Below are 21,198 nucleotides of genomic sequence, written 5' to 3'. Positions count from 1 at the left end.
TTTCTAGTGCTCAGCTAAGAATGGGAATGGAGATTGTTGTGAAAGGAGAACACCTAAGAAAAAGAATTCCCTTTTGTCCCCCTAGAGAGGATATCACAGCCCTGCCATGCAAGGCCAGTGACTGTCCAGATACGCAGATCATGCTCCCACCAGAGCAGAGGGGACAGCTTAAGGACAGACTAGCATGGACTGGAGGATATTTATACTGCCCTTTTAGTCAGATCACTGGACTAGTATCTTTCATGGTGAGTCTTTCCTGTTTATTCGGTTCATTCATTCATTTAAAAAAGCATATTGGGTGCCTATATCCCAGACCCTGTTGCAGGCATTGGTGTAAGCCGGGAACAAGGCAGTGGTGCTGATGAGGAGCATGGTTCTGCTTCTATCTGGGTTTGACACTCTCTGAGGCTAACCTGGATGGAGTCACATTGGTGGGATATAATAGGGTCTGAGAAAGGGTTGAAGGTCAAATAGAGTATCCTCATTCTTCAACCCCAGAACCCTAATAAGAGGCAGTGAAACAGAATGAGAGGAATAAGGATGATGTCTCTTCGGCTTTACTAAGGCCAACACACCAAACTCTGGCCACTCCCTTTCTCAAACTGCCCCTTCCATCATCTCAGGACAAAAGTGCTTTCCTGGCCTTTCTTCCCAATACTTGAGAAAGCAGCATAGATCATGGCATATTGGGTGGCACAGCCACAATCTTGCTGGATTCCATGCAACTGGAATAAACCTCTTTGCAGATGCCACAGAACCACAATGCCCATGAGTATGGCCATGGAATGACTAGTCCACCCTCTCTGGGCAGGGCTTGAGACTATCCTAGAGCTCAGAATGCTTGGAGTAGAGGGGAAAGTGAACTCAGACACAGGACAGTAAAGTCCAAAGGCATAACAAGAATAGAGCCACACAAGCCAAGCTAGCAGAAGTCTAGACAGAATGAGCAATAGTGGGTGGGGTAGTAGGATAAAACACATTTAGTTATCTGGAAACTAAAATGAAGGCATAGGCATCCTCTATGCTGGCTTATTGCAATGGGCTTCCTGCTCCACAGTGAGATGAGTGAGTGAGGGGTGAGCTGGCGGGTCATGGATGGGGAAAGGTGAACAAGATCTCACAGACAGGGAGCCCTTATGGCCAGCAGAACCACTAGCAATCATCTGCTCTCTTCGTTACATGTGTCTTGCCAATAAAATTGGTTATTAGCAGAGGGAGTTCTAATGACTGACTTGTGAAGCAAAAAGAGCCAGCTGCTCTGGCCTCAGGAATAGCTCTCTATGTCAAGTTCCCAGCGACTGCAGTTTAGGAAGCAGGATGAACCCAGCCACCCTGGGCTCCAGACACTAACTCCAGCCAACAGCAGGATCAGCCAGCTTTTACAGTACTGTGGGTTGAAACTGGACTCCTTCAGTGGGTTATGTAGCATGAGTGCTAGGTGCGGGGACTGGGGTGATTTTAAAAGAGAGAGAGAAGTCAGCAGAGTAGGGGCCTGAGGTCTAGCCTACACCTAACTGTGCTCCAGACTCCTGCCCCTCTGTAGCCCTACATCCAGGGGCTCCACACACCAGTATCCTTGGGATCACAACGGGGGTCCATGGGTGGGAAGTATGAAGGCACAGAGTGCTCATGGTAGTACTGCAGGCGGGAAAGCAGCTTCAGGACGATGTGGGGATGCTTCTCAGACAGGTCGTGTCTTTCTTCAGGGTCCTGATTGATATCAAACAGCCAGAGCGTCTTGGATGATGAGTCCAGTGAACGTATCTCAGAAATGTTGGATTGAGATGGAGGTGGAAACCAGAAACCACAGCCTGGGGAAAAAGACACGAAACTTCAGTACGGGAGAAGCACTGCTTGTGGGTTCTAATCTCAGGGCATCTGGGGGACAAGGCTTCCCTGGCTGTGGGTATGGTCATAATAGAAACCAAAACAAAACAAAACAAAAAACCCACGAGTCTTTTGGTGTTGAGTCTAGCTTTGTCTCAGAATATGATTTCCATACTTTAATGGGACAGATCCCATAGCTTTACAACAAGAGACATTAAAAGTATGTGTGGGATGGAGGCAGGAGAAGAATTTTAGTTGTCACAGTGGCTGGGAGTGGGGGGAATGAATATACTCCCAGTATTTAGCAAGCACAACACAGTGCAACACACGGGACATTCCCGAATAATGAATTGTCATTGTAGACACCAAGAACACTCACAAGCTAAGCATGGCTACATTGCACCAGAGCCCGTGTAAATATGCCAACATGTCCCTTCTGAGACTGGTGTAAGTGAAGCAGACGCAGCATTGGTAAAAGTTCTTGGTTATCTAGGTGTGCTATGCGTGACAGCCACACGTGTCTGAAATCCATACAGTCTATGAATCATTCAAGTGGGATTTTTCTTCTCTGAACCCCATGACGGATAATTAAAAACAAAACAAAAACCCAAACTCAGAGGAACAGAGGGGCAGCTGAAGCCATTCCTCCACTCTTCAGCCTCAGAGAGATGAGAACATTTTTTATTATTAAAAAAAAAAAAAAAGCAGCCATCATTTTGGTGGAAAGTCTACTTAGGCCACAACAATAGCCGAGGTTGTGTAATACGGACCAGACAAAGGCCGTGAAACCCCAAGTAGATAGCTGCTTTCTTAAGATCTGCAGGGACCATAAAAGATCTGAAGGACTAGTTAGCATTTCAGATGTCTCAGCAAACAGGGGGTTTGGCAAGGAGCCTTGAGGAGCTAGGAAAGGAGAAGGGCTTAGAACACAGTGATAACAACCTCCCTTTCTATGGGAATGGCCCCGAGAGTGAAGTCCCAAGAGGACAGAAAGATTGGGGACACAGCCCCTGCTCTGGCAGCTGTAAGAAGTGAGCTAAGCAGTCTACCTGGGTGGCCCGTGAGGAGTTTCCAATTTTTGTATCTAATCCCAGCATGGATAGATGTATTAAAGGCAGAATATTTTAAAGGAAAAGAATCATTCTTTGCTTCAGCCATGCTCTTGCCAGGACCTGGGAAGAAATAGTTTGGAAGAATTACATTGCTGTTATTGGCCTGTGTCATTATAAATCAACATTTTATACCCTTCTTGCAGAACAGTAGCTTTTGTTCAACAGCAGAGTGCAAATGTGTGTCCTGCCACAGAAACAAATCTTTTATTAAATATAAACAGAAAGTATAGTTACATTAGATGTCAGTCATAAACCACCACAAATATAAAGCAAACCCCAAAGAGATTAGAAGACTAATCCAGCCTTAAAAAATCACTGCCTCCCGCCAAGACACAGAGGCAATGTGCATAGCAGTGTCTGTTACAGCAACTGAGCTGGCCGTTGTGTGTGTGTGTGTGTGTGAGTGTGTGTGTGCTCTTTTTACTCTTAAATGTTTAAGTGAAGTATATTTTCTGTGAATGCTTATACCTTTGCAGATAACATATTAAATTATAAATGCATACTTTACTGATGCTTGTCTCAAGCTAGGAGAGGTTAAGCACACCACAAAAAACTGAGGATATATTTAGTTTTAAACCATTCGTGAAATTTAAAAGTTGGTGAGCAATGATTTTAACTATTCAACAGAATAACTATGGGTATATAAACTATTAGGAGGTAACATGGATTATATTAATTTATCATTTTAAGGTCTTTTAGCAATTGACCAAGTTTCTGAGGAAACAGTTGTTAATACTCATCCCACCTTGAGTTTAGAACCTGTTAACGGACAAAGGCAGACTGACCTAAACTATCACCTTTTGTACTGGTAAATCACCCACAGAGCACATGGCTACAGGTCACAGTGGAAAGAATTGCTAATAATTGACCCTTGACTTACTTAGCCACCACCACTGAGCTTGCTGGACAGTCCCGGGGCTTCTTTAGAGCACCCAGTGATGACAGACTGTCTACATACATCCAGGGCTCTGAACTTAGAGCCAGAAAGAGTCTCAAGATGAACATGCCCAGTCTCTTAGGCTAACTTCCTCCCATCTGCTGCAGAGAGGAATGCTCTATGTGAAGTCAAGTTCAGCTTCAGCTGAGGACATTGGTTGACTCATGAGGGCAGGGGATGGGTGTATTCATGACTATGCATACGTATTTATGTATTTACAAGCTTCCATTTTGGACCTCACTGTATAATATTTAGTCTGTTCTAAGTTTACATTTCTTTGTTAACTTTTCAAATATGGTCAAGGCAATTGTCTGGGGGATGCTGCAGAAGATTACTGAACAGGTGGCCAGTCTACTGAGTAATTGTCTCAGTGTGTGGTTATGTCTGTAAAAGTGCAAACCTAAGACAACTAAACTGAGCAGGGCTGGAGATGTGGCTCAGCTGCAGCACACTTGCCTAGCACTTTAAAGGTCCTGGTGCTGCTGAACAAAACTAAAATAACCAAGTGTACATTCTACCAAGGTGATGAAAGGGAGGTGGAAAGTCAAAACCAGGCTGGGCAAACAACAGCCAAACAACAGGCTTTGTGTGCTGTGACATGCCTTCCATCCCTCTAGAACTTTGGGGGCTCCCTGGATTCAATGCAGGGGTTGGCACAGGCTCCACAGGCCATGGAAAAGGTGAGAGTCCTAACCCTTGTCAGTCATTCAGTGTCTGGGCACTGATCCAGTACACATCAGTGGTCCCATCTTGATAAGCACCCACAAGGAAAACCTTTATGATTTCTTGCTTCTTTGCTTGCAAATACTTTGGCTGTAACACAAAGGGATGCTTTAGTGATGGAGGTGGGTGGGGGGATGGGTATCACAGGAAGCAGGCCCGTGGCACTCAGACTGTGCTAAAACTGTAATCCTCTTGTCTCACCCCTCACAAGTTTGTATAGAGGTCACATTTCAATATCAAACATTTCAGATGTTAAATAAAACAAGCATGTTTTGGTGAACATAAACAAAAGAAAGGAAACGGCTCTCTCAGCCCTACTTATATTTATATACATTTTTTTTTCTTAAAACAAACAGGAACAGAAAATACCTAAACAACAAGTTTAAGGCTAAATGATGAATGATACTATTATCTGAACTTTATTTTTTTTTTATTTTGCGTGACTGAACAAAGAGGTCAAAAAATGCTAACACCAAAAAAGCCGCCACCAGTGGACAGATGTTAATATTTTGCCACATTTGCTTAAAAAACTTATTACATTTTACTTATTTTGTACACATTTGTGTGCACTTGTGTGTGTATGTGTGTGTGTGGGGGGGTAGATGGGTGTAAATATGTATCTGCTTGTGCACACATGTGTCACTGTGGTATGTAGAGGTCTGAGAACAACTTGAAAGAGTCATTTCTCTCTTTCCATCCTGTGGGTTCAGGGGATTGAACTTAAGGCCACTGTCTTGGCGGTAGGTGCCTTCACCCGCTGAGCCATCACCATCCTCACATTTGCTTTTCAGATGAAAGAAACTGGACAAGATCAAGCTGAAGTTTCTTCTGTCCTCCTTATTCAGCTCTCTTATCCATTGTTTCACGTGCTGTGGCTACTATAGCTTCTAAGCATCCTCAGCCATTTCAAAGTGCAGGGCCATGTAAATGCTGTGTGTAAAGAGTACACACAGCATTGTTTCATGTTATTACACGTAATACATCATACACATGTGCTATTATACATATTCTGTAACTATCATTCCCTTTTTAGATTTTATAATTATATAAGTGCATATATTCCTCTTCACTGGTGAACTTCATTATATAAAACACCACACTTTATTAATCAATTTCTCTGTTGACCTTCCCAAGTGGTTTGATCTAGTGTCTGTTACTTGTTAGCCCACAGTGAGTACTGCTGTCTACTTCTTATGCACAAGGGATGGAATTTCTCTGTAGTTTGTGTCTAGAACTGACCACTGGCAAGGTCCATGCTTTTCCATCATATCGGCCAGCCCTCCTGTCAGTAATATCCCCATTCCTCTGAGTACTGTACCACCTAAAAATCCTTGAAAAAACTTTATCGTCATGAAGGATGTATTCAGTAAGAACCATTTATTCATGTCAAAGAAAGGGGCTCTTATAAACACCTTTTTACATCCCTGGAGAGAAAAGCACACAGATCACAGATGTACAGCTTGATGCACAGGAGCTTGGACATCACCAGGGCTTCCAGACCCACACAGGACCTCCAGATGCCCCCTCCTCAACCCAAGGTACCCACTGACTTAACTGTGCATGGCGAAGATGCTCCTGTCTGCTTTGAACTCAGTGCGAACAGAGAGTATACAGTATGCTACTCTCACTTCTGACTAAAAAAATGTCTAGTCTGATAAAATGTGTCCACAGAAAGTGGCCCTGGGAATTCCCTCAGCCATGGGAATCTGCCTGTTTTTGGTATTTCCTCTGCTTCGGTCACTGGAGAGAATTCCACTGCTAAAAATCCAATACCCTTCTCTTATATTTGATTTTGAAACCCGTGTGGGACTGACTTTTGTCTATGAAGAGAGGTAGGAATCAAGAACACTTTCTTTTTCCTTGGGAATATGGCTTTTCCCTGTCTAAACACCATTTAGTGTAAAGGCTGTCCCCTCTCCATTCATTTGCAGTGATACACTTGCCAACTGCCCCATGGGGCGAGCTTGTCCCTAAAGCTTCAGTATCTAGTGGGACTCTCTCTGATGTTGGAAATGGTCGATGTCCGTGCCAGGCTGTGCTTTGGGCACCAGTCACATGTGGCTGTGGGGTATGAAAGCAGCTGGTACAACTAAAGAGCCTTTTTTTTTTTTTTTTTTTTTTTTTGAGACAAGGTCTCATTTTGTATCCCTGGCTGGTTTGGAGTTTGCTATGTAGACCAGGCTGATCTTGAAATCACAGAGATCCACTTGCCTCTGCCTCCTTGATTGCTTGGATTAGTGGGCTGGAGAGATGGCTCAGATGTTAAGAGCACTGGTTGCTCTTCATAGAGGTCCTGAGTTCAATTCCCAGTATCTTACAACCATCTATAATGAGATCTGGTGCCCTCTTATGGCCTGAGAGGCAGACATGCAGGCAGAAAACTATACATAATAAATAAATCTTAAAAAATAGAAAAAGAGAAAATTGAGTGCTGGGATTAAAAGTGTGCACCACCACACCTATCTTTTTTTTTTTAACCTAACCCATGTTTGTTTGTTTTTTTAACCTAATACATGTTCTACCACTGAACTACACCCTCAACTGTATAAATGTGAGTATTTCACTCTTTTTTTTTTTTGGTGCTATTAAAATGCCTTTCTAAATTTTCATGTTTGTTGGGTTCACTTTTACTGTGTGAGGTACAAGTAATGACTCCATGTTGATTTATATTGCAAAACTTTGTTGAAGCTGTTTTTTATTAGTTCTCACAGCTTTTAAATTAAAAATTGCATGTAGTTATTTAGTAATTTGGGGTGTGTGTGTGTGTGTGTGTGTGTGTTTGTGTATGTGTATGCCAGAACATGTAGGTGAATACCAGGACAACTTGAGGGAGTTGGTTCTCTGGGGACTTCCAACATACTGTAGGTCCTAGGGATCCAAATGAGGCCATCCGGACTGGTGACAAGAGGCTCAAGTGTCCTTGTAAGATCATGAAAGATTTACTTCCCTGACCATTTGGGTGTCTGTTCTTTTCCCTTTCTTTGTTTTTCATTGCTTTGCCCAATTCTCCATATAACTCTGGTACAAACAGTGAGAGCAGAATATGTCCTTATAGTTCCTGATCTAGGATGACACCTGAAGGACTTTAGACTGGACCTCCAATCAAGTTAAATAAGACTCCTTCTACTTGAGTGCTTTCATCAATGAAGGAGAATACATTTTGTCTAAAAGCTGTTCTGGATCTATTTGATTATCACTCTTTTTTTAAACATTTATTTATTTATTTATTTATTTATTTATTTATTTATTTATTTATTTATTTTGTACAGTTTTCTGTCTGCATGTGTCCCTGCAGGCCAGAAGAGGGCACCAGATCTCATTACAGATGGTTGTGAGCCACCATGTGGTTGCTGGGAATTGAACTTAGGATCTCTTGAAGAGCAGACAGTGCTCTTAACCTCTGCGCCATCTCTCCATCCCTGATTATCACTCTTTTGTCCTTTGATCTACTGACTCTCATTAATCGATTTTTCAAAGAAGGCAAAATTGTTAATAAAATGATTTTTTCTTTGAAAAGTGGAAAAATCTTTATCATTAATTGATTTTCAGATGTTAAGCTTATATTCACCCTACATGGCCACAATGTATAATCTTTATACATTTCTGGATTCTGTCTGTTAGTATTTTATTAATGAGTTTTGTGTCCAGTACATACAAAATAATGAATTATTAAATTGGTGTTTTGATAAGCTGACATAGATGGGAGAGACTGCTGGGCTAAACGACAGGAGGAAGAAATTCATAGAAAAACAAACATCCAAGATTTATCTGTCAGGGTTGATGCTAATGAGGATGCAGGAAAAAGCTCTGTTTGTTGACCTACCTAGTTCCCACACTTGCTCTTTGGATCAGGCAGCATTATCTGACAATGGCTATCAGTGAGTGTCAACTACCATTGGTGTAACATAGCTTTTCTGTTTTTACAATCTCTTATACCAAAGTAGAGAAAAGTAGGAAAGGAAGAAAAGTAGGCAAAGTGATTATTATTTCAAGAAAACAAAACGAAACAACAACAAAGTAAAGCCTTTTCCCCTGATGTGGGTTTGCTAAAAATCTGTGCTTGTTCCACCCTAGTCCAGATGAGGATGGGGTGGAGAAAAAGATTTATGCATAGAAACTATAATTGTTTTCCATTTTGAGGTTCAATTTCTTTTCTGTTCTGTTGTTTGGCCAGTTACCCACCTCCTCCATGGATGTCTTTGCTTTTATTTACTTTATAATTAACAAAGGGCAGTTTAATATTTCATTCTCTTCCTGACCCATTTGCTTTTTCCTTTTGCCCTCCCCTCCCCTCCCCTCTCCTCTCCAGTGCTGGGAGCCATTCTCAAGCCAAATGACCTGTCCTTATTTACTAACAGTGCAATTTGCTCCTTGGCTATGTTTAGCAAACTTTAGTTTTTCCAGAAATTTGGTTGTCCAAGCCTTTTCTGATTCAGAATTCTGTTAGTTATGTTTTCCACAAACAGGAATGATTTCAGCTTAGTTAGATGCAAATACTTTCAACTTTTATACACCCAAGTTGAAAAAAATTGTATTTGTTTGCTTTTAGGAGTAGGCTATTTACTTATTATATGCATCAGACATCTCTTTTTACAAGTTATTTTTCTTTTCTTTTATGTATGAGAGTGTTTAGCCTGCATTCATGTGGGTGTCACGTGAGTTATGTGTGTGTGTGTGGGGGGGCAGGAAGTAAATCCAGGTCCTCTGGAAGAGCAGCCAGTGTTCTTAACTGCTGAGCCATCTCTCTAGCCCTTCAAATATCTCTTAAAGTTTGCATTGGAGTTTAACTTATGTTAAACATTAAATTAGCTGATCATTTCTTCCTGGTCAAACTAACAAAAAGTTTAAAAGACCCAAACTCTACATGAAGTTCAAGTCACAGGTCTCTCTTGTGCCCACTGTCGAAAAGTCTAATGTTGGTAGTCTGCATCATCTTCCACCAGACTTAAACCCACATAGGCTGCAGCTGGATGGGGACCCGTTACACATGTGGATCAAATCTTCAGGGTGCTCATGGTTTCATGTCCCAGTCACCGTGGGCTCCGGCCAAGGCTGTACTCTCATCTTGCTGTGTGGCAAAGCCTTACATATCCAGATGTGAGTGCGTGCACTGTTGTCTTGTTTCTTATTTTAAAAATCATTACAGATCTAAACATAGAAGTTTTCCCCCTAAAAATAGTTTCCTAAATATTACACTGCTAGAAACCCTTCCCCCCAGCAGATATTTGCTGGCCCACTCTGATGCTTTGCTGGCACGCTCTGGCTAACTGTTAAAGATGGAAAAAGCCAGTGGCCTCCTCACTAGCTCCAAGGATGGGGAGAAATGTGAAGGCTTTAGTGGAAGCAGCCCCAACACCAACACTCTATAGTTCTAAAGGAGAATGCAGACTTCACACCAAGGTGGGTTTTAGAGACCTTTAGAACAATCGCTTTTTGTCATCTTAGTAAGTCATTGAACAACCAACCCTGTCTCTGTTTCATTCTGTGTAAAACAAGGATAAAAAGACTGCCTAGCCAACGGGTGAATGTGAATCAGTCATAGAGCTTATGGTGGTGGGGCTCATGCACCAAGAGTGTCAAGAGCCAGGCTGCAGGGCTCTTAAATCCCCACTGTAGTTGCCATTGGACTAGGAGCATAGACAGAACCAATGAACTAAAAGAAATCTTCATCCCAGTTGAACCTGCAGCCTGTGGTTGGCCACCATTAAAGTCAAGGTGTTACAAACTGTCCAGATTGTATCAACTGCGCAGTCTGAACCAGCTGTCACAGGAACAGGATCTGGTTAGAAAAATTATTAGAGTTATAAGCACATGACCAACATTTTATATACTGTATCACAGGTCAAGCCCCACATGAAAACGGAGTGAAACAGAATGGTGATTATTCATTCTTCATCTAGACTGAGACCAGCTGGGGCCTGTAGTCCCCTACCACCCAACTATGATTCTCTGAGCCCAGCTAGCTCAACTGTGGAGGCCTGTCATCTGGCCCAGACTGGGCTGATCAAGGCTCCTGGCCCTGTGCCCTCTTCAGAGATCTGATGGTACCATCTTTGTCTGCATTAGTTGTACATATGTTGGTTGTTGTATAGTTACTGCACCAGGATGGTCCCACAGAGGACTTTGTGTTTAACCAGGCGGCCCACTGAAAAGTTCCAACATGTGCCTCCTTTAATCATCCATTGTGACTTCTGTGGGCACCTAGGGGACACTTATCCTTCATTCCTCAAATACAAAGCTCTTTTTAATATATCTGTGCTTATCACTGCTGTGAGTGACTGTGTCCAAGCCGAGCAGTCACCATTTTGGGTAGTCCATTCACACCCTCTTACAAAAGGATCATCCCATCTGGAGCTGTTAACTATTTATATACCCTCATGGAGAAATGTCCTCCCAACTACTTAGTAATCAGACAGAAAAGAAGAGAAAAGAAAGAAGGGAGCGTAGAACTAGGCACAGCCATCATTCCCTCAGAAACAGAGGCTCATTTACTAAGTGTGTGTGTGTGTGTGTGTGTGTGAGAGAGAGAGAGAGAGAGAGAGAGAGAGAGAGAGAGAGAGAGAGAGAGAGCAACTAGGGATGGTGCCCAGGACCTCACAGGTGCTAAGTGCTCTATTGCAGAACTATACCTGCAGCCCTATCTAAGACATAACACAGCCAGGCAGAGGAAGACAAGTAAATAGGTAAGCAACAATGGAGAATGATGCCAGGAGTTGCAGCGGGGGGACTTTAGGAACCCCAAGTGGGGAGTCTTGATTAGTGCAGGTTGGGGAGAAAAACTCTCCAAAGAAATGATAGTTAGCATGAAGCTGGGAGTTTGGCAAGCAATGCTAAGGTTTTCATTTTATTCCTTCTTTGGTGGGCTGAGGTGTGAGGTAGGAATGTGATATGTGCACTGAGCTATGGCAGACCCTGTCATATCTACACTCAGGCTGTCATTTTACAGTTTATGCTGAGATTTCAATGTCTTCATCAAAACTTTCTTGAGGTTGTTTGAAATTCCTAACACAAGACTGGAATCTGCCTCACTGTGGGAGCTCACTCTCAGGCTCACTAGAAGCCATGAGCAGCTGTGGACTCTCCACTTGCTTGCTATAGTCTCAAGCTTAGTCTCACAGCCTGTTACACCACCAGGGGCCTCCTCGGAAGGGCCGTTCCAATTCATACATAAACTTGGAGTAGTGGAATGGATTCAAGAGTCTTCATTTGCATTTGCTGAAGTCAAAGGAAAAGGCCAAGCTCTTAGTGAAGCCCCACTCTTTTGGAACTTGGAATCCACAATCTGTGAACCAAGTCTGACCTAGGCACTTGCCCTCAATAAGCCAAGTAAAAGAACCCAATCAACAGCAGGAAGCAGAAAAAGGAGAGCCATTTAATGTGGCCACATTAGGAAGAGAGACAAGGCGATTCAGCAACCCCTCAAGTCCTTCTTTGGGGCTCTGACAAAGATCAGAGTTCAAGTAGAGGGCCAAGGCTGTGCACATCTAAGCATCCTGATCAAGGTGTGGTTCACCTACCACTGCCCAATGGTTATCTGGATCTTAGTCTCCTCCTAGAAGGTGATGTGTTGTTAGAACTGTGTGAAATCTCTTTTAGGGAGACAAGCTCCCTCTCTGCTGACACCTTTCCTTCTGCCACCATTCCTAGGAAAACTGCCATTTCCTAGGGGACCACTGTGTCAATACTTGAGACTGCTGCTTCAGCCACACCAGTTACAGCACAGCCAATGGCAGAGGATGAGAACCCGATATGCACAGGGTGTGGTGCGGATGGCCTGTCCAGTGTTATGCTGGAAATCACAAGAGAGGGAAAGGAGAAAGAGACAAGGAGAAAACAGAAAGGGAGAGGCAGTGGGCTGGGGAGACAGAGGAGGGTGCTGGGAAGGAGGAGGAGGTGGCAAGAATGCTGAATCCCTGTGCACCCTGGGAGGATTTAGCAACCAACTCAACTCTGCCTTTCCTTGTCATTTGTCCCCTATAGGTAAGGACACAGAGTGACACTCAGAGCCTGGAGCTCTAGCATCAGTTAACACTCCACTTTAAAGACTAGCAGGGAGGCCTGTCTGCCATCAAACAGTCTGTTTCTTCCTGGACTTTCACCCAGTTAATGAAAGTTTTCTGTAACACCCACACTACTTACTGAGCATCCTGTCTGTCCTTGGCAAAATCCTTACAACCTGCAACAGAAGTGCCGGGAAAAATACACCAGACACGAAGCTAATCAGAAAAAGGCGAGGAAGACTATTACAGATGTTATTTATTACCTATGGGGGAAAATCAAAATGCCCATTATTTTTATATATGCACTCCACATGATGTGTTTCAAATGAATCTAAGTCCATGATTTTCAGTTTACAAAGTCAATTTCTCTGACGCCTACTCACTCAGTCCATATTTGATATTTTAAAAGTCCTTGTGAAAAAACAGCTTTGATGTGGCTTGCTTAGCCTAGACAGAGTTCAGTGTTAATCATTGTTGAATTGTGCATACTGACTACACAGAAAGGAGACTGTTTATGGAGAACTTCAACAGTTGGTTAATGTCTGACACTAGTCAGGAATGTCAATTGAACAATGTCAGCCAAGAAACAGAAAGCAACCACTCCCCGAGGTCCTGTCAGCCCACCACTATTCTGATGAATGAAACCATCGCCATTGGTATATGAAGTAGATTGGCAGAGACCCTCTCATGTTGAGTTTATACAAAATCTTGAATAATTTATCTGGAAACATTTATTTATCTATAAAACAAGTACCTATCTTGATCTCTGTATCTGCTAGATACCAAATCCTCAGGGGAAAAAAAAAGCCAGAGTCTAATCAGTAATGAAAAGATGATTTTTTTCAAAAAGGTCATATTGTAAAATATGCAATAAATGTTTGCTGCTAGGATGCATAAACACACAGAGTATGAGTGGAGTCTAAAGGAGATGTCACCTTCCTGGGAGGGCTCATGGGGTGGGGCGGGGCTCTGGACAAGATGTATATGACAAGTAATGAAAACTTGAGGACATCAGGCATGATGGACAGCACACACCTGTAATTTCAGCACCTGGGATGCTGAGCAGGGAGGACAGAATGTTATCATCCAGGCTGACATGGACCTGCCCCTTAGGGACCCGGCAAAGTGTGACACCTCTATGAATGGCAGGTAGTACCCTGGCTCTGTACTCAGGTGCAAAGGCACCTTTAAGATGCAAACTCTGCCCACTTCCTGTCTCTCTCTGCACCATTTCTCTGAGGAAGCAGACAGATCTGTCTGTCTCTCTGTCTCTTCTCTCTATCTCTGTCTGTATCTCTCTCTCTTTCCCTCTTCTCTCTCTCCATTCCCTTGCCTTCCCCAATAAAATTTCTATGTAAGTCCTATCTGATGACATACTTGTCCCTCACCCACCATGGGACCCTTCTAAGGCTCCCCTTATGCTGCATTATTACCCAGAGAGTTTAAGGACTAGCCCGCACTAGATAGCAAGACCCTGTGGATGGGCAAAAAGGCAGGCTGGAACCCTTAGCAGAAAGAATGTCTCTCTCTTGACTGGGTGGTGCATACTTTTAATCCCAGCACTCAGGAGGCAGAGGCAGGCAGATCTCTGAGTTCGAGGCCAGCCTGATCTACAGAGCAAGTTCCAGGACATCTAGGGCTACACAGAGAAACCCTGTCTAAAGAAACCCTAAATAAATAAATAGCAAATAAATAAATAAAATATCTCTCTTTTTGCAAAAGTCTCCTTACAGAGTCTCCTTTTCCATCTCTAAGTGAGGAAAATGCATACAAAGCCAGCATTGCAGTGCCTGGCACAGGAAAAAAAACCTCAAAAACAAACAAACAAACAAACAAAACAAAGGTTCTGTCAAACTGCATTTATTCTTCTGCAGCCTCCTGTATATTTTCCTTTTTTTGCATATGTGTTTGTAGACATGTGTGTTTGTATGTTAGGGGCACACATGTATATATGGAACCCTGAAGATGATATCAAGTGTCTTCTCCCATTGTTCTCTACTTTATTTACTGAGGCAGGGTATCTCTCTCTCTCTCTGAATGTGGAGTGCACCCTTCTGCTCAGCCAACAGTAACTAGTCACATTGTCCTAGGAGTCCCATGTACCTAGTATTGTAGGCAGGCAGCATGCCACCCAGTTTTAACATGGGTGCTGAAGACCTGAACTCTCCTCATTCAGTGCAGCAAGAACTCTCTCTCAAGACTCCTTGTTTGCCTTTCCAGCCTTCTCTGCTCATCTTGTAATGTTTTCATTCCTCCAGATCAGAAGGAAATATTCCGCTGGGTATTTTAGACTTCATGATCTCACCTTCTTTCTGTGGAATCCTTAGTGCCTCTCACTCCCAAGGCCAACCCAGGTACAAAGTGGCCAGCACCCAGCCCTCTTGCTTCACTCATACACTGCCCCTTCATTTCAACCCTGCATTTTCAGAAAAGGAATTTACCGTTTATCTCTTATTTTTGGCCTTGGCCATGAAAACAGGTTCAACCTCCTCAGTCTGTCCCTCCTGCTCTGCTCTCTGCCTAGCCTTTATTTTGTGCCCACATGCCACAGGCCTATTGTTAGCCTTGTGGCCCAAGTGAAATAGAAAATCTGAAAAGTCTTTTGTATTGGACAGTGCATCAGGAAGCTTCCATGAGCAACCCTCTCTGGTGTCTGCACACCTTATCCAGGTGCCTTATCCCAACTTCTACCTGCTGTAATTAAAGTGGAAGAAATATCCAGATGGAGCAAAGAAAAGGGCAGAGGATGGAATGCTACAGAGAAGCAGTGATGAAAGATAAAGAAACAAAGAAAAGAGAACTTTGAAACTAGATTAATGCACAGGAAATTGGCCACACGAGACTGCTGGGGGCGGGGGAGGTGGGGGAGGAGACTCAGAATTTTCAGGACAGCATGGATACGGTGACTGCACTGGGTGGCTGCTTCTTTTTATTCTTCCTATAATTGAAAATAGATTTCCCCCTTCACGTAATATATCCCATTTATGGTTTCCCCTGCCTCTACTCCTCCCAGTTTCTCATCACATCCCCTTTCATCTAGATCCATCCCCCTTTTGTCTCTCAGTAGAAAACAAGAAATAATAATAAAATATAATATGATTAAACAAAAATTAGCACATTGGAATAGGACAAAACAAACAAATAGAAGGAAAAGAGCCCAAGAAAAGGCACAACAAACAGATATAGATGCAGAGATCCACTTGTTCACACTCAGGAACCCCATGAAAACACTAAACTGGAAGCCATAATATATATGCAAAGGACATGTAGAGTAAAAAGAGAGAAGAAGAAATTAAATATATATAATAAAAATTTAAAATAATATTTTAAAAAAGGAAAATCTATGCCATAACATTATGAGACAAGGAACTTCCAAAGATGCCACTGAATTCGTTTTCTATTGGCCATCTACTGCTGGGCATGCAGCCTACCTCAACAAATAAGTTTGCCCAGTGAGACGCCCTTGGAGAAAATTCAATGTTCATTTGCAAGTATTATCAACTGGAGCTTGCTTCTGGGGTAGGGGTTGGAAGGGGTATCCACTTCTTCCAGCTCTAGGACTCAAACTGGTGTAGACCTATGTGGGCCTCTGGGTTCATAAGTACACTGATGGTGCTGATTCAGAGGGTCTTGCTTTCTTGGTGTTCTCCATCTCCTCTGGTCTTGCACTCTTCCTGCTTCCTCTTTCTTGAGGGGTTCTCTGACCCTTGAGGGGAGGGATTTGATGGAGACATCCCGTTTAGGGTTGAGTGTTCCAAGGTCTCTCACTGTCTGCACATTGTCTGGCTGTGGGTCTCTGAATTTGTTCCCGTCTGCTGCAAGAGGAAGCTTCTCTGATGATGGCTGAACAAGGCACTGATCTGCTTCCCTAGTCCGAGTCTGCACTGGGTCTTGAACACAATGCTCTAGAAATATGAACTGTGTGTGTGTGGGGGGGGTGGCGGCAATGAGCTTAGAAACAAAGATAAGGCAGACAGGAAAGAGAGCATGTATTTTCTCTCGTCATCAACTAGTTAAAGTGCTAGCAGATGGACTGTCCCGGCCCAGCATCCAAGTGCCAACCACACCCTCTACTCTAATCCTGCCGCACATGGGCCAATCTAATGAGGGGCAATGGCTTCTCATCCAATTCCCATTCTCAGCCTGTCTCTCTCTAAATACACGTTTTTCAAGTAATTGGTAGAGTCCAACAGCAAATGGCTATAAATAGACATCATGTGTATGAAAAAAGGGAAACTAACCAAAAATATTCATCTTCAGCCTATGATTAAGATGACAAGCACAGAGCAGGCTGGGTCGTCTGTTTTCTGGCTTAGGATAAAAGAAGAAAAGACCCTCCCACCCCAGCATGGCATTTAGTGAAATCCCAACCACAAATCCTCACAGAGGATCCAAATGCCTCGATGAAGACTGAGCTCTTCCTGCGTGGCTCAGTTCATATTCAAGCACGCAGGAAAGATGTGTCTAGGCTCTGAGCACATTTTTGGACAAGGATGAAATGATGTTAATAGTTAATTTAGAAAGAGGGGCCTTGCCTGTGGTTCACCCCTAATGGCTGTCAGGCAGGCCTGGCCTCTCTGTGTTGCCTGGGGATGACATCTTTCTCGATCCCAGGAGCCCACAATCTAGCTGCAGCAGTGACAATTACAGTGCAGAAAACGGAAGCTGGATGGCATTCTTCCAAGCACGATCCCAAAGTACTGCCGTCCACTGCCCAGATCCAGTGTTACTCAAACCCTATAATCACTGCAATGAGGGCCATGAGGTGCTGCTTGCCAAAGGTACAAGAGCCAATAGCTAGGCAGCTCTTCCTTGCCTCCCCTGGTTCCTGGCAGTGGCCCCATTGAAATGAAGGACATTTTATATTCTGAGAAGCTATCAGGGTCTTGTGTGAACTGAGATCTAGAACATAATCTCTTTTCAAGGAAAACTGGAAGCAAAGATGCCTACATTGCTCTACAGCTGATTTAGAACAGAATATTAAAGAATTGCCAGCAAGTCTTCAGATCTGCTTTGGAGAGTTTGGATCTTGGGGAGCCCCTGCCTGGAAGGTCCCTGAAGTATAGGTCTGTTTCAAATAGTGATGCTGGGCAATGAAGGCCAACAGATGGTTCTCCCGAGATTTCGAAAGACTTGGTCCTTTCCCAGCAGCCTGAACTGACTTCTTCCTACATTCACAATCGTTAGTTTCCTAGACTCTGCTGATCTTGAGGCACCTCACACATACTGTGCAAGACTCAGCAAAGGGAGACTCTGAGTCCGTGCTGGATGGCTACTCTGCAGGCGGGGCGGGGGACCTGATAGGGGACAGGACAGACTACAGGGGCAGTGCAGGGGTGTGTCTGTGTGTCTCTCCTGTTCTTCCTTCCCTCCCTGTCTGCAATGACCACTATCAAAGCAGGCAGGAGGGACCCCTCACACCACCTTTCCCTTCCTCTTACACCAGTGGGAACAACTTGCGTTCAGGTAGAATATTTGCTCAGGAAACTCACACTTCTGAACTTATATCTGGACAACCAATGACGAGAGCAAGGAAAACCAGGAGGTGGTGGCTCACGTCTTCAATCTCAGCACTTGGGAGGCAGAGGCAGGTGGATTTCTGTGAGTTCAAGGCCAGCCTGTTCTACAGGGCTAGATCCAGGACAGCCAGGACTGTTACACAGAGAAACAGGTCTTCAAAAACAGAGAGAAAGAGAGAGAGAGAAGAGAGAGAGAGAGAGAGAGAAGAGAGGGAGGAGGGAGGGAGGGAGGAGGGAGGGAGGGAGGGAGGGGAGGGAGACTAGAACTGAACTTTCCATCTGACAGAGTCAGACAGATTTATAAAAAGTATAGTGGGGGTGGCATGTCACACTGGAGGTTCCTTTTTGCCAGAGGATGGTGCCCTGTGTCCTGCAGAGGCTCTGAGGAGCAAATCCCCAGTGTTGACGGACTCTGAAATATGGGTTGTTGATTTGACACTCTCTCTTGGCTTTGGTGTAGTGTGTCATGTGACAAACCATGGGCTGGTGGCTATTGGGTACTAAAACACAGTGAGGTGAAGAAAGATGCCATGGAGATCAACTACGATCTTTAGCAATTCACTCTACAATTCTAACCACCAGAGACAAGTCTGAGGGTTCCCAAACTGGAGAAATGATGATGTTCAAGGATACAGAAATGCTAATTGCCCTGGTTTGATGTATTATATACATGTATCAAATTATAATAGCCTAATTATGTCAGTTAAAAAATCTTAAACTAGGCATGGTGGTGTACAGCTTTAATCTCAGCACTCAGGAGGCAGAGGCAAGCAGATCTCTGTGAGTGTGAGGCCTTCTTGGTCTACATAGTGAGTTCCAAGACACCCAGAGCTACATATTGAGACTCTGTCTCCAAAGAATGAACAAGCAAACAACTTTTAAACTGGGCATTGTGGCTCATGCCTGCAATCCCAATATTTGGAGATTAAGACAGAAGAACTGCTGTGGGTTTCAGGTTGGCCTGAACTTCCATGAAACACCTTGTCTCAAAACAGTGATAACAATAACAACAGTAAGACCCCAAACAAAGAAAAAAATAAATCTTGATATGATAGAAAATCCAAAAGCTAGCTTGTCTGGGAAGGACTGAGATCTTGCAACTTCTTTCTTGGGAGAGAAAAAAGTTGCATGTAACAAGGTCAGGTTATTTTTCACTGAACATTCCATGAAACCCCCAGAGTCACATCCTGAATTGGAAGAAGCCCACAGGTAGGCAGGAAGCTGTGCAGAGGTCTCTGCTTCCCTCCCAATATGCTCAAAGCCTCCCTTTGGGGTTGAAAAGACAACTCCTTCCTGAGCTGCCTAAGGCTGTGCATTTTAGAAGGGACTGTATATTAAAATTTTTGAGCATCTATTGTTCAAGGGCTATATAAGTGTTACAGGAATGATAGAAAACCATTAATTTTTTTCTTGGTCTGGGGGTGTGCTAGGTATAATTTTTAGATATTAGGAAGATCATATATATTCAAGAAGCTTAGAGTGAAGCAGAAGAATGGATGTCAAAGGAGTGGCAATGTGCAACTATTATTTTTTTGTTTATTAATTAGAGAATGGGATAGTTTCATCAACTGGGGACTAAGCATGCAAATATTCAAGGTTATGGAGGGCATTCTCATTCAAAATGGCCACCACACAGCCAGCTGGAATGCTGGGTCTCCACCCAGGCCAGGGACTTCGTTCTTGTGACCAGAGCCTTTTCTGTTCTAACGGGAGGATGGTCTAGATGGCTAACAGAGCCAGAGTGGGAGCTTCAAGGTATGAAGCAGTGGTGTGGAAACAAGAAGAAAAACCATTCAGAGATGTTTCTAGGGGATAATGGTCTTGGCTTAGCGGGGTTGTGATGGAGGCGGGGTTACCAGGTAGGCTCACCAATAACGGGTTTACCACTGATGAAGATTCACTTGTACTGTAACATGGCACACAGGACCTGTGTCAACTGCTCTGTCTCCTTCATAAGATCACACTGATAATACTTCTGTTCTCTTTTTCATGCTAATGGAATATAAGCACACCCTGTCCAGACCTGTACCCCCCTTATGAACAAACATGTGGCCCGCTCAGTTCATTAAACTGGCAGAGATGCAAGAAGGAAGGAACTGTGGTCTCCAAAATGCTGCTTGGAAGAGGCCCCATTTCACACTGTCTAGAAATAAGAGTTTATCCAGAGGTTCAAAAGATTCCAGCACTATATAGACTGGACTCTTTCTCCCATGAACACAGGGCTTTGTTCGTCATTCCAAACAATCTGCTCTGTGCCAGGTGCTGGGATAGGAACTGGGTCTTATGAGGGTTATTTCTTCACAGAGTGCAGTCACGCTCTTGCAAAGTAAACCAGGAATGCCAGGGCAAAAGCAGTTCTGAGGATTGCATCTCTCTCTGAGTGCCCGTGCTGAGTTCCTCCTTCCTTTCCTCACTACGCACCCTGTGGTTGAGGTTTGTCAGAGCAAACACACAAGCCTCTCTTGAGAAAATAAGCCATGAATAAGCTGGAGGAGAAAGGGAGGCTGGGAACGGCTGGCTTTCATGTGACACAGAAAGAAATGGAAACTACAGAACTAGTCTAACCTCCTGACACACTTGAAAACAGCCTTAGCACCTTGAAGGGATCAGGGGAAATCTCTTGACATGGCAGATAATTAATCCACTAAAACTAACAGCCAGAGGCAGCAATGGAGGCTGTAATTACCCAGATGCTTTCAAAGAGTGGGTCTGGAGAGGAGACAAAGATGGGTGGTTCTTACTTTGGTGGCGGATGGCCAGTTGGTCCTTCTGCCTGCTTCTGTCCTCCCAGCTCACGCATGACTATCTTTACTCTTTACTCTTAGCTGCACCCTCCTAGGGAATGGGAAGGTGCTTCTTGGGGTCCCATGTGTGTCTTCTGAGGTCCTGTGACGACTCTAGTCAGTGCCAACTGAGGACAGCAGCTGTCTCAGGCTCCTTGCTTAGAGCAAGACTCACAGAGAGCCTTGTAAATATTTGCCAACCAGAGGAGATTAGCACTGGCTTGGAGGGTTCTGTGAGAACCCATTCAGTGCTTCTGAGAAACAGGAAGTTCCTCACAGGTTTCCTCAAAAGAGTAT

General features: G+C 43.8%; 1 protein-coding gene across 1 annotated transcript in view; it reads right to left on the bottom strand.

Annotated features, from left to right (window-relative positions):
- Positions 1-405: 405 nt before the first annotated feature.
- Arsb (arylsulfatase B) overlaps positions 406-21,198 on the bottom strand; it is a 149,282-nt gene continuing 128,489 nt past the window's right edge. Inside the window, exons 7-8 of the mRNA XM_027401718.2 lie at positions 2,877-2,999; positions 406-1,811 (exon numbers count right to left, since the gene is read on the bottom strand). Coding sequence (XP_027257519.1) covers positions 1,546-1,811; positions 2,877-2,999 — 389 coding nt within the window. The 3' untranslated portion in view covers positions 406-1,545. The remainder of the gene's footprint in view (positions 1,812-2,876; positions 3,000-21,198) is intronic.

This window comes from Cricetulus griseus, chromosome 2 (assembly GCF_003668045.3).
Source record: "Cricetulus griseus strain 17A/GY chromosome 2, alternate assembly CriGri-PICRH-1.0, whole genome shotgun sequence".
NCBI lineage: Eukaryota > Metazoa > Chordata > Mammalia > Rodentia > Cricetidae > Cricetulus > Cricetulus griseus.
Note: the sequence above shows the minus strand (reverse complement) of the source record. Positions and strands in the feature narration are given on the sequence as shown.